At 32.9% G+C, this 14,769-nt stretch overlaps 1 protein-coding gene across 1 annotated transcript; it reads right to left on the bottom strand.

Moving 5' to 3' along the window:
• Positions 1 to 338: 338 nt before the first annotated feature.
• Positions 339 to 12,982, bottom strand: CCD1 (carotenoid cleavage dioxygenase 1). Its single transcript, XM_088879959.1, has 14 exons — positions 12,574 to 12,982; positions 11,278 to 11,348; positions 11,063 to 11,077; positions 10,205 to 10,316; positions 6,789 to 6,888; positions 6,490 to 6,552; positions 6,113 to 6,223; positions 5,042 to 5,226; positions 4,431 to 4,569; positions 3,051 to 3,168; positions 2,869 to 2,970; positions 2,324 to 2,575; positions 1,251 to 1,362; positions 339 to 542 (listed from the first exon to the last, which is right to left on the bottom strand). The coding sequence occupies exons 1-14, from the start codon at positions 12,796 to 12,798 to the stop codon at positions 513 to 515; spliced, it is 1,635 nt and encodes a 544-aa protein (XP_088736085.1). The 5' UTR covers positions 12,799 to 12,982; the 3' UTR covers positions 339 to 512.
• Positions 12,983 to 14,769: the final 1,787 nt, after the last annotated feature.

The raw sequence follows: 14,769 nt of genomic DNA on the forward strand, positions 1-14,769 counted from the left end.
TTTTTAGTTTTGATTTCTTCATAATTTTTAGGTATAATTACAACACTCACACATATCGTACAAATTTGTTACTTATTGCATGTCATAACTTATATAACGGTAAAATTTATTAAATATGCAATAAAATAATAATAAATTAATCAGAACTAAATATAAAATTTTATCTAATCTTTTATTAATATCATCAAATATGATAAATTTAAATTCAAATGATTTATAATCCATTCACTTCGTTTTGTTACATATTTGATAAATTTCAAATTCATTTGATGCGAAATCATTTGAAAATTTTCTTCAAATTTATCGATTCAAATACAACTCGAGATAAATTCATATAATTCGGCACAAATATGCACTTATAACACGTCATAAATTAAATCATCCACAAATTTTTATGAATAAATTTCTCTGTTGTACAAGCACTTCTACGTGCAAGTTATACTTTTGCTAGTATATAGAACTATAATACACGGGATAATTCTTGGCACGTGCATGGGATCATCGCAACATCATCACAGCTTTGCTTGTTCTTGAAGTTGTTCCTGTTCAAAAAATTCTCAATCAAATAATGATAATATTACATAACAAAATGAAGCATAAATCTACTGAAAAGGTATGTTAAGTTGCAATCTTGAGTAAAAAGAGGACGAAAACATTATAGGTAGTGTAAGTGTTGAGATTCTTATGATGTGCAAATGTGGACGAGCACTTCTAACAAAAGAAAACCACACATTATGGTCGACGTAGATGGTGTTCGGCTGAACGAACTTAAAAGATATCACAACCTCATAAAGTTTATTCTATTAATTTAGAGCTTATGATGTGTTAGATCTTAATTTAAAATAAGGTTTTAGAGTGGTTATAAATCAATAAGATCATAAATGACAAATTTGTAATGAATATGAATAAAGTTGAATAAAAGATTGTTAAGATCTTATAAATAAGTCGAGAACTTTTTCTTTTTTTTAAAATGAACTTATAAGCGCCTATAATGTTATCTTTTAATCTTATAACCTTATTTCTTAAAACAAATTTCCAAGCACCGCAGAAAATCTAACTAACTCTTAAACATCTTATAAGTTATTTAAAGAGCTTATAAGCTCAACCAAACCCCCTCTTCAGTGAATTTGGAATAGCTGTGGAATATCTTACATAAGATCCTTTGATGTGGGCAATGGTCGTTTTTCTATCGTTAACATAACAGAATACAGGAGGAAAAGATGAAGTAAAAGAAGGGATGATGTACTGACCTCAGTCACAAAGAAGGCATGGAAACCATATGGAACTCTTTTTGGCAGTTCAACTACAGCAACAGGATCAGCTGACATTGTTTTTGCATCAATCACATTAACTGCTGACTTTCTGTAGATCTCATTGAAGCAAAGATTTAGTCAGAATTTGCTGTGTTTACCAAAAATAAGATACTCCAATGCATCCAGAAAACATATAATGGAAGAGATAAAATGGTGAAAAGATAAAGGTGTAATTAGTAGCGGTAAATGAAAAGAGGAGTAAGCAACTGAATTCATGACACACTACGCATGTAAACTAAAGAAGAGGAAACAGTTTAACAGTTTTTCTTCTGGTATGCATTCCCCGATTCAGTACCACAAATTTAAGTGCATGACAAACTCTCTCGTCTCAGATACCCAATATCTTCAACTGCGTACGAGGACACAACATAATGGATAACATCGCTAGCATCCCCAGACGTGTCAGTGCTCGAGATAACTCAAACTTGTTATAATATTGAATGACCAAAACATCAACCATCAATTCTCATGGATAGGATCTAGAGTCCACAGTTTGAGTGCTATGAGTTGCTTTAGGAACCATGACAACTGAATCTTATGTTTTGGACAAGAAGAGCTTCAGAATTGATCTTTATCTTTTATGGTCAAGACCTAATAACAAGCTGTAGTTTATATGTCTCCACTCATCCATAGCTTATGCTGTCAAATTTGGAATCTACATGTAATTTTTTGTGAACTTGCACTTTGTAACTTGTAAAGTCTAGTTACCCTGTATGTGTGTGTGTGTATTCTCATCGCCAGATTCTACCAAGCTGTGAGGTATTGGACATATTTTTTTATTTTTTATTTTTTTTAAAAAAAAGTTCAAGTCTACATAGTTATAATTGCGATTTCCAGGTGGTATTGTTATTAATTTGATGACCTTATAAATATTTCATTTGTTCATATTCTTTTACCCAGGGTGCTCGAATAAACTTCCATTTCATGCCAGAGATTTCCATTTGGGCAATATTTGTTGTATTAGTTCATGGAAATAAGACTAAAAACAATGTAGTCTATGTGGAATGTACCCGGTGTTCTCATCATGTACAAAGAAAATCAAGTAGCCATCATCTTCTTCGGATGTAGTACCAGGCTGCCGGGGAACAAAGATAGCTTCTGATCCAAATCTTCCAGGTCCCAGGTCAAAGATACCAATAACATTTCCTCCAACTTCAAGCTTTTCTTTTCCAGTCTCTGGTTCAGCATGTAAATCAAATTTAATGATTCCAGTCACCTTAGCAATGCTATCCAGTATCGTCCCATACACATAACGTTGTTTCCTGAATTCACAAAATACTTATGATTTTCCTCATAGAAGAACAATAAAAATTTTTGACATGTTGACGGAAACATAAATAATAGAATTGGACCATGTATTAGAACAAGAAACAAATTTCATGTATGATACCTGCCAAACATACAAGAACACGACTAGATCATTCATTACCAAACATCTTGGATTGCTGAAGTTAATGAATGAGTGTTATGTTTTATGAAATGCAAAATTATTTATCTTTTAGATTATTCAATTTCAAATTCAGCGAAATCATTGACGAAGTTAATAAAATTTTACCTGCCAGTGAAACTTTCATTCACCCTGGGAAAATCTACGGCTGACACAGATAATCTTTTCTGTGAAGCCAGACCACTTTTTAGGTTGAATCTCATCTCATACCTGAGAGAAACCGCTACATTCAGTGCCATCTTTAAGATAGGTTAGACGAGTATTCATTTATCAACATGTAGGTTTCTCACAGTTCGTTTGTGAAATTCTCAAGCTTTTCTTTCACAGAGCCATTGACCATGTCAAGATCAGGATTTTGAAGTCGACAAGTAATTAGAACAACTTCATCTCCTTCCTCCCAGGCATTGGCTGACAAACAGGTGGATATACATTACGTCAGAACAGCAAAACTGGAAGCATGTAAAAATATTATAGTGGTGAATAACTATACTATCATTACGACTTTCAAATGGTTTTTCTTATAATCAATCTTGTGTAGTTATATTTTGATTTTATTTCAAGTTCCCACAGAGACTAGCTCGAGTGGCAAAGGTTGAGAACTTGGAAGAGAAGGTTCTTTTAAGTCAACTGAAGACTAGGCAATCCATAAAATTTGTCGAGAACTTCGCATGCATCAAACCCTCCAACCTCCTTCTAGTCATACGAAGATTTGGTGCACAGATAAGCTTTTTTGTTGGGTTGTGCGACTCCATACACAAAATGATCTAATTTTCTAATTTCCCTTTTTTCTTTTCTATGTCAGACAAGAACCCTCTACCACTTCATTTAAAAATAATGAGAACCAATATTATTGAGTGATAAGATGCCTAGAGCCAACTATTAGAACAGTGGAGAATGTGAGATTGAACAAAGATAGACATACTTTATTGAGAATCATATTTTGCACACTTCCGATGATTCCGTTTCATCTGTGAGTGAACTCAAGATTCTTTGGGCCTATTCTGTTTCTTTTTCATTTTCTTTCAAACTTTGAAAATGTGAAAACATGTTTGTCTTCAAGCAATTTCTGAGTGTTTTTGGTTGGAAATGTCTTCATTATGCAACACTGGTTCTCAACCCTATTTTCACAATCATACATAATTTTTTTTATGGTCCGACGTGTTAACATAGTTTAAATCTAAGTAACCCTAAAAGGTCCTTTTATCATCTTAAGATCAAGTTCAATTGAACCAACTACTGGAAATAACTTTTCTACTAAAAGGAGATTCAAAGTTGGTTGCTTATCTATTGTGTATTTTCAAGCAAAGAATTATGGCACCACTATTTCCACTATTCAAACATAATTTCTAGATAATACCATATTGTGATGAAAGAACAAACAGCTTCAAGTAAATATGGGGCTTTGTTTGAGATTCATGATGAGTCATCAACTAGAACAACTGATTTATAATCTATTACAAGGAAGCTTATTCAAAATTCTCTTAAATACTTGTTAAATAAGGTGATCATAGACATTTTGGATCTGTAAAGTTTTTGCTTGGACATAGATGATGATAAGGACAACATGTACAAAGTATAGATGCATTGACTTCTCAACTAGTGAAGACTAATGGAATAACTCAAAGAACATTTTACTTACAATTGTAAGGCATGAGGATTAAGTTGCTCACCATTATGGAATATGTAGCAATTTGGAAGCTCAAACCACCTGATCAGAAGCTCATTCTTTGCGTACCGTGGGAGGATCCCGAAACGAGCTTTCTTAGTAGGATCAAAACTGAAAATGAACTTGTTATCCTTTACCATCTCCTGAAAATATAATACTTCTGAATTAGTGAAATTTTGACTATCATGATTGGTTCAATAATAAAAACAATAACAATGAAGTAAAATTAGCAATATACCCACAATTTTAAAGCAAAATATGTCTAATAAACCATTTACATTTTGATGAACATTGTACAAGCTTGATTTCAGATGGATTATGTTCGGAGTTATTAAATATCATTTTGATATTTCAGAATGATGATTCTCCTAAACCATAAAAAGAAGCTGTCAGAAGAAACAGGAGTCAACTAAGAATCACATTGACATCAAAATAGTCAATTGCTACAACTATTAAATCAGATCTTGAAAATCCATTGTCAGGAAAGGTCAGGACAGCCAGATGTTCTCTGCAAGCACGCATGTATGTGAAAAAAGTAATCAATTACTACGGCATATCATGTCAAAATAACAGGCATGTAAAATTGTTAATTGTTATGTTGCATAATCGTCATACCTTAGGCCTGAAGTATAATGGCAGATCCATAAAAACTGCATAATTTTCAGTAATGGCAAAATCATGCATCATGATTGGGTCTGCTACTGTTATTGGCACGGGGTCCTGCATGACACCTTCCTTTGATATGACTCTGTATGTGATATATGGCGGCGTATGTGAATAGCCAAATGTAAACATCTCCCCTGTATGAAAAAACTTATATAAGCAAATTGCTTGCAAGAATCAGAAAGAGATATTTCACATGTCATTCTTTAAGATGAAGCTAGTGGAATTTAAAATTGAAAAACAATTCAAGCATCCCTACCACACTTTTGTTTCTGCCTATTCATTCAGGATAGCTACTCATGGTGCACACTGTTATTGCTCAATATGCCATGACTAAGACATTACTTCATGGAAAGTAATGTTGCTAAATTATCCACCACTAGCTTCCACTTCTTCATTGACAAAGCAAACTTACAGGAACACAAGGAGAAGTAAGGTTTGGACTTAAAGTAATTGACAGACATCCACATAATGCAAAGTGAGATAGACCAAAACAAGAAAGACCCTCATCAAGATATAATTGATACGGACAAAAGTTAAGTTCACACAATGCGGAGAATTCCTACTGTGAGAAGAAAGGCCCTGCACCATACAATCATGATCCAAGCATTAAATGATTAATCTTAATCATTCTTTTCCTAATCAAGCACAATGCTGTAGAGCATAGATAATGTGATGTGAGCTCATATTTCGTTTGCCTGTGCAGTAAGAAAACTTTAGTGTGCATCAAGTAGAATTTCTGAACCATCTGGTTTTCATTACCACATGGTATTTCACCTCTCCGGCCGTCTGCTGTTTTATATTATACATTTTATAGGCAAACTAGTTACCATTACTAAAACAGTTACTATAGGAGGATCTTATGCAGCTAGATGAGAGGTAATCTACACCAGATGGACAGGATAAGTCAAAAGGAGATAAATCAATCACCTTATCAGATCAAGGAAAGAGGTATAGGTGGACATATATAAAACTTGATTGCATGAATTACTTCTGAAGTGGTCACATGGACATCAATCTTACCAGTGAATGGGTCAACCTTAGGATGAGCAGTAAAAGAATGTGCCAGTCTTTTGTCATAATCCAGCATGCCAATGGTTTGCAGATCACCGTCTTCCAAAACTTTGATAGCATCTACAAAATAGATTGAATAAATCATGAAAACAGATGACACAGTATTTAGGAGGCAATTCTGGCTTTTAGCTAAAGTGAGACATTGTTTGGCTAACTATATGCCCCAAATAAAGTCACATTCAGCTCTAAGACAGAAATGGAAAAGGAGAAAATGACGACAAGGGGAAGGCATGTGAAACCACATAAAGACTGGCTCAGGGCAAAATTCAAGCCTGTAGGAAGTTACATCGTTCTAGGACTAAATGCCAGAAATAACGCAAGCTTACATGGTTTATCAGCCTCACTGAGCGCCAAAAGCTTCCCGTGGTGGTATATGAGTGCTGTATTAGCTGAAAGAGAAGACCAACAAAAAGAAAAAAAAAACATAAATACCAAAGATGCAAAATCACTTCTGCAGAAGGGCAGCACATACATGTGACGGACCTATAAAACATAATTTAAACAGAATCAGGTACTTGGGAGTTTGTAATAGCTTAATAAAAATATTACTGAAGTTGCCGATACCTCCAGAATGGAGAGCAAGAAGGAGAAGGGTAGACATAACCAAGCACCATGATTAACCTACCTGTACCAACACCATAGGAAACATCAAGTACTTTGAGTTTTGCTCTTAGCATTTGCATGTTAACCATGATAAGTCCAAACATCCCCTTCAGGTCACCAACCTGCAATCACATTGACATTACAAGGCATTGAACAAGGGACATGTAAACTGATGTCTTATACCTTGAAGTGCAAAACCCATGTTGCTTGAGTGTGAAATCAGAAGAATAAAAAGAATGTCAAAAGATAATTAGTTTCAAAATGATTCTACATCAACCATTCAAAGATAAGTTTTGAGGTGGCATTCATCTGCTTCCATTTAACTATTTTAACGTCATATAATTTCCTTTCAGCAAAATCACAGGTCATTGCACACCACTACATTTTTAGGCCTGCAGCATCATGCCTGCATTTGATTACTTCCAACTTCTACCGATTGCAAGTAAGACTCAATATTTTCACATATAGGTCTATCAAGATATAAATATTTTGACTTGAGGCGGTCTATAGTTATTTTCAATTCCTCAGGAAAACCTAGGAGTGTTTCTCAGATCATTATGAAGCACTTAATATCCTACTAGAATTGGAGACACCTAAAGCTCAATCACCCTCTATGTTAGAAGGATGATTTTTCAATCTTAAGCTAGATACATTATTTCCACCAAATTTTAAAAAAAAAAAAATGAATCAGAATTTGAAATTTTCAGTAGTAAGTACCTAATAATGCATGTAATGCAATTATTTATTAATTTTTGGTAGGTTCAGAAACGTAAACAAGGTGGTCATGTCGGTCGGTAATTTACTATGGATTAGAGCCAAGTTATTCATACTTTTGTAATAGTAAAAATATAGATATAGATGTGAACATATTCTTTTTGGCAACAATTCGAGTATATATCAAAGTTTACAGAGTAGTATGACCAAGGGCAAATAGGATTGTGCTTCAATGTCTCGTAACTTCAAACACCTAAACCTATTGGCCATGGTGTGTGCCATCCTTGGCCATAACAATGAAAGAGATCAAAGGGCCCCATAGCCCTTCGCCAACAGTTTAAGCACTTGGAATATGGTTGACAAATATTACTAAACAAATCTCACATCGGTACTTCATGGGAAGGCTCAGATAATGCCACATGATTTAACAAGCATTCCAGTAGTTATGATCATTTTCTATGTCGAAGGGATCATTCTTCAGTTACTTTACTTAACAAAAAGGCAAAAGTGAAGAACTTGAATCCTCTATAAGTTAACCTGTTTGCACTCATTAGTAATTCTTCTTGTACGAACTGATGCTAGGTAATGATGAGACTGGAGAAAAGCTGAACAAGTATTATCTCATAGCTGTAGAACATGGGTAATTATTTAAAAAATATTAACATGAATAATAATAATGATAAGCTACCGCTCTTTTCAACTACTCACACAACTATCAGAAGACGTTACACCCTGCCACATCCCATTTTAAGTTTTATTTTTTATTCTAATCCAAGACATTACATGGTATAACATCTTCATTTTTATTTTTATTTTTTTAATTTATGAGAGATTACACCGTTTAACATCTTGGCTACAAAAAAAAAGAGAATTAAGAATTGAGTGAGACATTACAAGGTGAAACTTCTTGCTGCTGTATTTTTGTGAGTGGTTGAAAAGCACGGTAATAACTAGCAACTATCACATGCAATGCACGTTTTAAATATATATATATATATATATATATATATGAAGGTAAATGCATTACCTATTAGTGATGTACAAAGAATCATTAAATATTAACAAGAACTCGATTAGTCAAAGTAACTTATTTATTATTTTGTATAAGAATTTTTTCAATTTAATTAGACACTCTTTAAGATCAAGAAGTCAAACTAAAAAGTCAATTGGTAAGAGATCCAATCATTTTTGGAAATTTTCAAAAGTTTCAATTGAATAAAATTAGCATTTTTATTTGCAAATATCTAGTCCTATTCTAATATTGACTTATCCTTTTTTCATAACTTTAACTTGTTCTTACAAAATTATTCCCACAATATGTATTTCTTTTTCTTACTTATGTATTAGCTTTTCTATTTCTAGATTTTCAATACAGTTGGCTCATTTTCTATGTATAATTACTTTATGGCTACTCAGTTGATCCTTTAATATTTTGATTATTAATATGAAAATATAATTATAAAATTAAAATTTAGTTTATTACTAAAATGCAATAATTTTAAAATCTTACTTTTACATGTTATTAATATTTTTCGTTTATTCAATAGTTTTTTTAATCTTATTAATATATTTGTAACATTAATTTTGCAATATTATATTCTCTCTTTTGCTATTTTTTCATAAGCATCTTTTTCTTCTAATTTTTTAAATTGATTGATGTTATATATTATTTTGTTCGTTACTGTTACTTTTTACGGAAAAATTATCTAACTTGCATAAATTCACATAGAAATAACACTAAAAGAACTATAAATAAAATTGGCTTATCCTATTAAATTGGAATCACTTCAAAAAATCCGAAATAAGGGACTTTGGCAATTTAAGTTGTTAATATTGAATAATTGTTTGTATATCACTAATAAGTAATGCATTTATTTTCAAATATATGATTTTATACGTGCACCGCACGTGATGCTTTGACAAAAAATTAACATTACTGTTAAAAACAAATACACAAAGATTTATCCAATATTTCAATAATCAATTAGTCAGATCTCACTTGTTTTAAAATATTTGAAGTAATTCCAATTTCATAATAGTGGTTACTGTTTTTTTTAAATCTATGATGTTTATTCTTTTATATGTTTTGTGATTTTTTTTAAGTTTTAACATTTTACCATGTACATTAGTAAATTAACTTTTTTCTTAAAATATATATAAACATTTATAGAAAATTAATTGCATTGAATTTTTATTTGTCTTTTTATTTTGTTTTAGTTGGAAACGCTTTTCATTCTACATTATAATATATAGATACATTTGAGGAATTAGGACTGCTAAATAGTTTCTTTCACTAATACAACTTTTTATTTTGTAATTAGAAAAACCTAAGTCTTATCTCTTATTAGAAATATTATTTAAATAAGGATATGAATGTCTTTTTTTCATAATAGGAATAAACACTTGTTTCATACTTTCATAGATAGTATAGATATAGATATAGATTGACCTTTAGAAAATGCCCAAGCAGTAATCAGATCTTAGTACAACAGCAGGTTTTTCATTTTGTCGCAATTCTTTTCATTAATCCAACCACATTGGAAAAGGCAGAACTTAGTACCAAAAATATGATTATGCAGATCTGAAACACTTTAGAAAGGCAAGCAGATTGATCTGAAAAACTCTTCTTACGATCATTTGTAACAAAAGTGCTGGGGGAACAGAATTGGAGAGAGGGATAAAAGAAGAAACACCTATTAGCTTGTGCACTATTCCTGTGCATACCTTCATAAATTTTGATCCGCCATAAAAATCTTCTTGTTTAAGGCGTGATGTCTTCACAAAGCGGGATACATATGTTGCTTTTCCATCTTTGATACGCAGACCATGAATCATTCTGCAAAAACAAGTGTCAATTAAGCCATACTAGAACTTTTTCAATCAGGCATGATGCTGGGAGTGTTGAGAATATGTCTAACTGTAGATGAGTCGAAAAGATCAAAATGGCAACCAAGATACTAATTGTCAAAACTAATAAATATGTTATCTCCACATAAGTAACAAGCTAATGAAACAAACCCATATTAACCAAAGTAAATATCATACTACATTGCATCCTGTGTGAAATTGTTTTCTGGAGAAATTATGCTTCCCAGCCAATGCAGTAATTTCATATTATAAATGTGAATTAGGTCCATTAGATCATAATTTTTAAAACATATCTCAGTTGAACTGAATGTGTAATTTATTTAACTGCGTGAAGCTTGTTTGCACTTCTCCTCTTTTACAAACAGGTAAAATAGACCAAATTTCTCGAAGCTAAACTGGTAGGGAAAACCTAGACTGATAGCACCTCCACCATAAAAGAAAAGAAAAATATGAAAACCAGAAGACAACTACCCCTAGCATCAGTGTTCTGACAGACCTGCCAAAAACATGTAGGGAAAAGTGAAGCTGCCTAAATTAAAAAATCCATTCACTCTACAAAAATAACATTCAATCTTAGGTTTCAGCAGAAAAAAGAACTGGTTAATTTGGAAGGATCAGTGGAGCACGGGGAAACAGTAGACAGTCATCCCATAGTTGAAAAGTACAATAAAACAACTATAAATCCTAAGATGATTGAGGATGTGAAAGACGCACCCATCTCCATCAAACCTGCAGAAAGAAGAGACAGGGATAAAGTTAGGCGCCGCCATCCAAACAAATTGAACTGGTCCATAAGATCCCACTTGACCATCCATAGACAAATTCCAGTTATAAATCCAAAGCGACAAAGTCATACAGGGACTAAGTGAGTTTAAACATGTTACAATAATAACATTATAACAAGAATTCATTCAGAAAAGAAGTATTACCAATGATATCCAGCAACTGGAGCAAACTTTGGGTTGGGGCCAACCCGCACAAACTCACCGTTGAGGCATTCCTGCAGTACGAAAAATTTTCATTACTTGAATTAGCTGGCAGCGAAAACTGTAGCTACAAGCCAAGGACAAAGTGTAGTTACAAGCCAGACAGACTTAAAATATTTTCCAGATAGACCTTTATGACGCATCAAATGGCACAATCCTGCATCTTGGTATCAGAAAGGACAGCACAACAAAAGGTTTACCGTAAGTCTATAAGTAAAAGGTGTCTCATTGTTTGATTATAATTAGATGGGAAAGAAGGCAGCAGAAGTTATTGTTGCAGATTTAAGTTTCGGTTGACTCGTATGCTTAATCCTGAGGTATCGAATGTTATATTCTAATCCTTCTACTTCATTTGCAGAAGTCCTTCCCATCATAGAGTTTCCACCTAGTGTTCTTACCAAACAAACAGTTGAATGCACATCATTTCTAAGCAGACTATTTGAGATGGAAAAATTGCAGTTCATAATTATTCATAATTATTTTTATTAACCTCTCTCTTTCATAGGCCCAAAAATAATAAAATCCCAAAGAACCGAGGTCCGACCATGGAGAGTCAAACTCATTGACAAAAATGTTATTTATTTAATGATGAGCATTTAATTCCATAGAGAATGTCGAAATAATTGCATCACGTGAAACCCAACAGATCCTACAAATTCTTGTCAATGTTATTATTAAAATATATGCCAAACAGTGCCAGACTACTAAAATATATTCCAAACAGTGTCAGCCTCGGATAAAAAATTGGGAACCTCCTCGAAAAACCTAGCGATGATGTGTATGCACATTGGGTATATACAAACGATTGATGCTCTTCCGTTTGTCGTTTTTTTTTCGGGATATGCGCAGCATAAAGTGAACCTAATTCAGAGACATACATGCATACATAAGAATTAAAAAACCAATTCTGGGATCCTCGTGCCTTCTCGCCGAAGAGAGAGAGTTAAGAACGGAGTAACCCAGAACTTCAATCTCGCAGCATAGAGGCCAAGATTCAACCCCAATTTCCATCAGAGAGCACATCGACAACAGAGAGAAAAAGAGAGCGAAAGAAAAAGACCAACAAACTCACCTATGAAAACTGCACATACAACTATGCACAACAAAAATAACCATGAAATTAAAAAAATACATTTTCCATGATTTCACACAAAAACATACTTCTGATCAAAGAAACAATCATTATTATCAACACGATCCAACACTTGAACAGAAAAAAAATATTATGAAGCCACTCACCGGAAGATGCCCTTTAACCGGAAGGTCGGTAAGAGGAGGAGTCTCATCCACAGGGCCAAAGTTGCCGGAGAGATAGTGAAGAGGGCGGTTAGGATCATGCATAAGCTTCACAAATGCCCATTCTAACCAGTCTATGGCCTTCGACGCCAGACCCTTCTTCGGCTTCGGTTTCACCACCACCACACCGCCGTCGGTTCTCTCCAACTCATCCTCTCTCCGGCCCATTACTTACTTGGTTCCAAATTCTTCTCAACTGCAAACTTTTGCGAGTGTTTGTGAACACAAATTACAGAGAATGTATGTATGGGTGAGTGGAGTACTTGTGAAGTATTTGTGGAGGAGTGTACGTCTGTGCGGTGTATGATTTGGATATGTCGCATTCGAATTGTTTGTCACAGGTTGATGGCCGGCCACGTCTGGAGATTGGCTTCCAATTAATTTTCTATTTGTTTTATAACCTACCATTTCTTGAAAATTAACATTTTTGTTGAATTTGTTTGAATAATTTTAAATTTTAAATTGAAATAATGTATATTTTATTTAATATTAATAAATTTTATTTTTTTAAAATAAAGTCATCTAAAAAATTCATCAATTTGGGCCTTCAAGAATCCAAAAATATGTTTGTTTGCTCAATTTATATTTATAAAAATATTAGGTATTGTTGAAAGTAATTATTATTTATGAATTGGGATAGTTACACTTTCCTCTTACGTGACTTTGTGTAAATATGGTTTGAAAAATTACATTTAACACTTTTGAGGTTTACTTATGTCTAACAAATAAGTCTATCTATTAAACAAAATTCACTGAATTTGCTGATATTGAAAAAAAAATTGAAAGAAAAGATATTCACCCTCGATTGACTTATTACTGACTTAATGCAGGTCAATCAAGAATAAATATAAAATTTTATTTTGATTTTTTTTGTTAATATCAGCAATTTGGTGATCTTGACTAATTAAAGAACTTATATTTTAGATGAAATCAAACATCACATGTATTAAATGTAATTTTTCAAATTATAAGAAATCTACCTAAAATATTTCAAATCTCAAGAGATGAGAGTGTAATTATCCTTTTTTTAATTTAATGAAGTACTAAATTCAATTAATAATGCCGACAAAGGGAAGCCTAAGGTTGGTGCGTACGGTAATGGTGGGGTGGATTTGACAAAATAGTGTGGGATGGATTGCCTAACTTTATCCAATGCTCCTAACTCCTAAAAGTCATTTATTCATCCGCCCGTTAAGTGCTGTTTGTAATAATTTCTGCTTTTGAAATATAATTTAATATTTATAAATGAATTATTGAAATTGAAAAGTATCATTAATTTGAATTTATCTATAATTTTTAAGTCATTTATAATAATCTAATACCAAGGAAATAGTCATTCTCGTGGGATTTAAACTAGTCGACTTTTTACATATTCACTTAGACATATTGTTTAGCAAATTAAATGCTTATTTCTATAATTTTGAGCAAACTAATAAAATGGCTCCATAAATTAAATTCAAGACTCCAAAATTGGTCGACAATTTTACACACATTGATTGTTGTCAACCACTATATATATGAACACGTACGTTTCGCTTTCTTGCACAATTACAATATACAATTTGAAAAACAACAAAGAAAAACGAAGGGAAAAAATGACTCCAAAGTACCTCATTTTACTGATTTTTGCACTAATAATGCATCTTAGTTTCTCTGTCGGGGCTGAGACACAAAAATCATCATTTATAGTGAAGAACAGTGTAGGTGGTGGTGGTGTGTATGCATTTGATCATGAGTTGTTCAAGACGAAACGACCACCGCAGCCAAGAAGGCCACGTCGGAGGCGGCCGCCGCCAATTCATAGGCTTCGCCGTCACCCTAGGCGAACTCCTCCTCCGGCCCATTCTCCAGCGGCGCCAACCCTTGCTGGAGCCTAATAAATTATTTTAGTATGTATTACAGTTGAAATGTTTAGTTCTACTTTCGGGGATGATCGTTTTTCTCAAACGATTTGGAATAAATTCGAATATTTGGTTGGTCAACTTTTTTAATTATTTTGAAGTTAATTAGATTTTGCCATGCAAAATTCTGCCAGACTATATGTTTATATATAGAGTTAATTACATTTTTTCAATCATGTTACACTTTAACATCTAAATTTTTTTTTATTTGATAATTTACTATCTCATTTTTATAAAA

This window comes from Sesamum indicum, linkage group LG1 (assembly GCF_026168435.1).
Source record: "Sesamum indicum cultivar Baizhima isolate 11 linkage group LG1, ASM2616843v1, whole genome shotgun sequence".
In the NCBI taxonomy this organism is placed as follows: Eukaryota; Viridiplantae; Streptophyta; class Magnoliopsida; order Lamiales; family Pedaliaceae; genus Sesamum; species Sesamum indicum.

Excerpts from the sequence above, each read along its gene's own strand:
- CCD1 (XM_088879959.1), bottom strand. The coding sequence starts at position 12,798 with ATGGGCCGGAGAGAGGATGAGTTGGAGAGAACCGACGGCGGTGTGGTG. Across the intron at positions 6,889-10,204 it reads GCGGATCAAAATTTATGAAG|GTTGGTGACCTGAAGGGGAT; the intron begins GTATGCACAGGA and ends ATGTGATTGCAG. Across the intron at positions 5,227-6,112 it reads TAAGGTTGACCCATTCACTG|GGGAGATGTTTACATTTGGC; the intron begins GTAAGATTGATG and ends TTTTTCATACAG.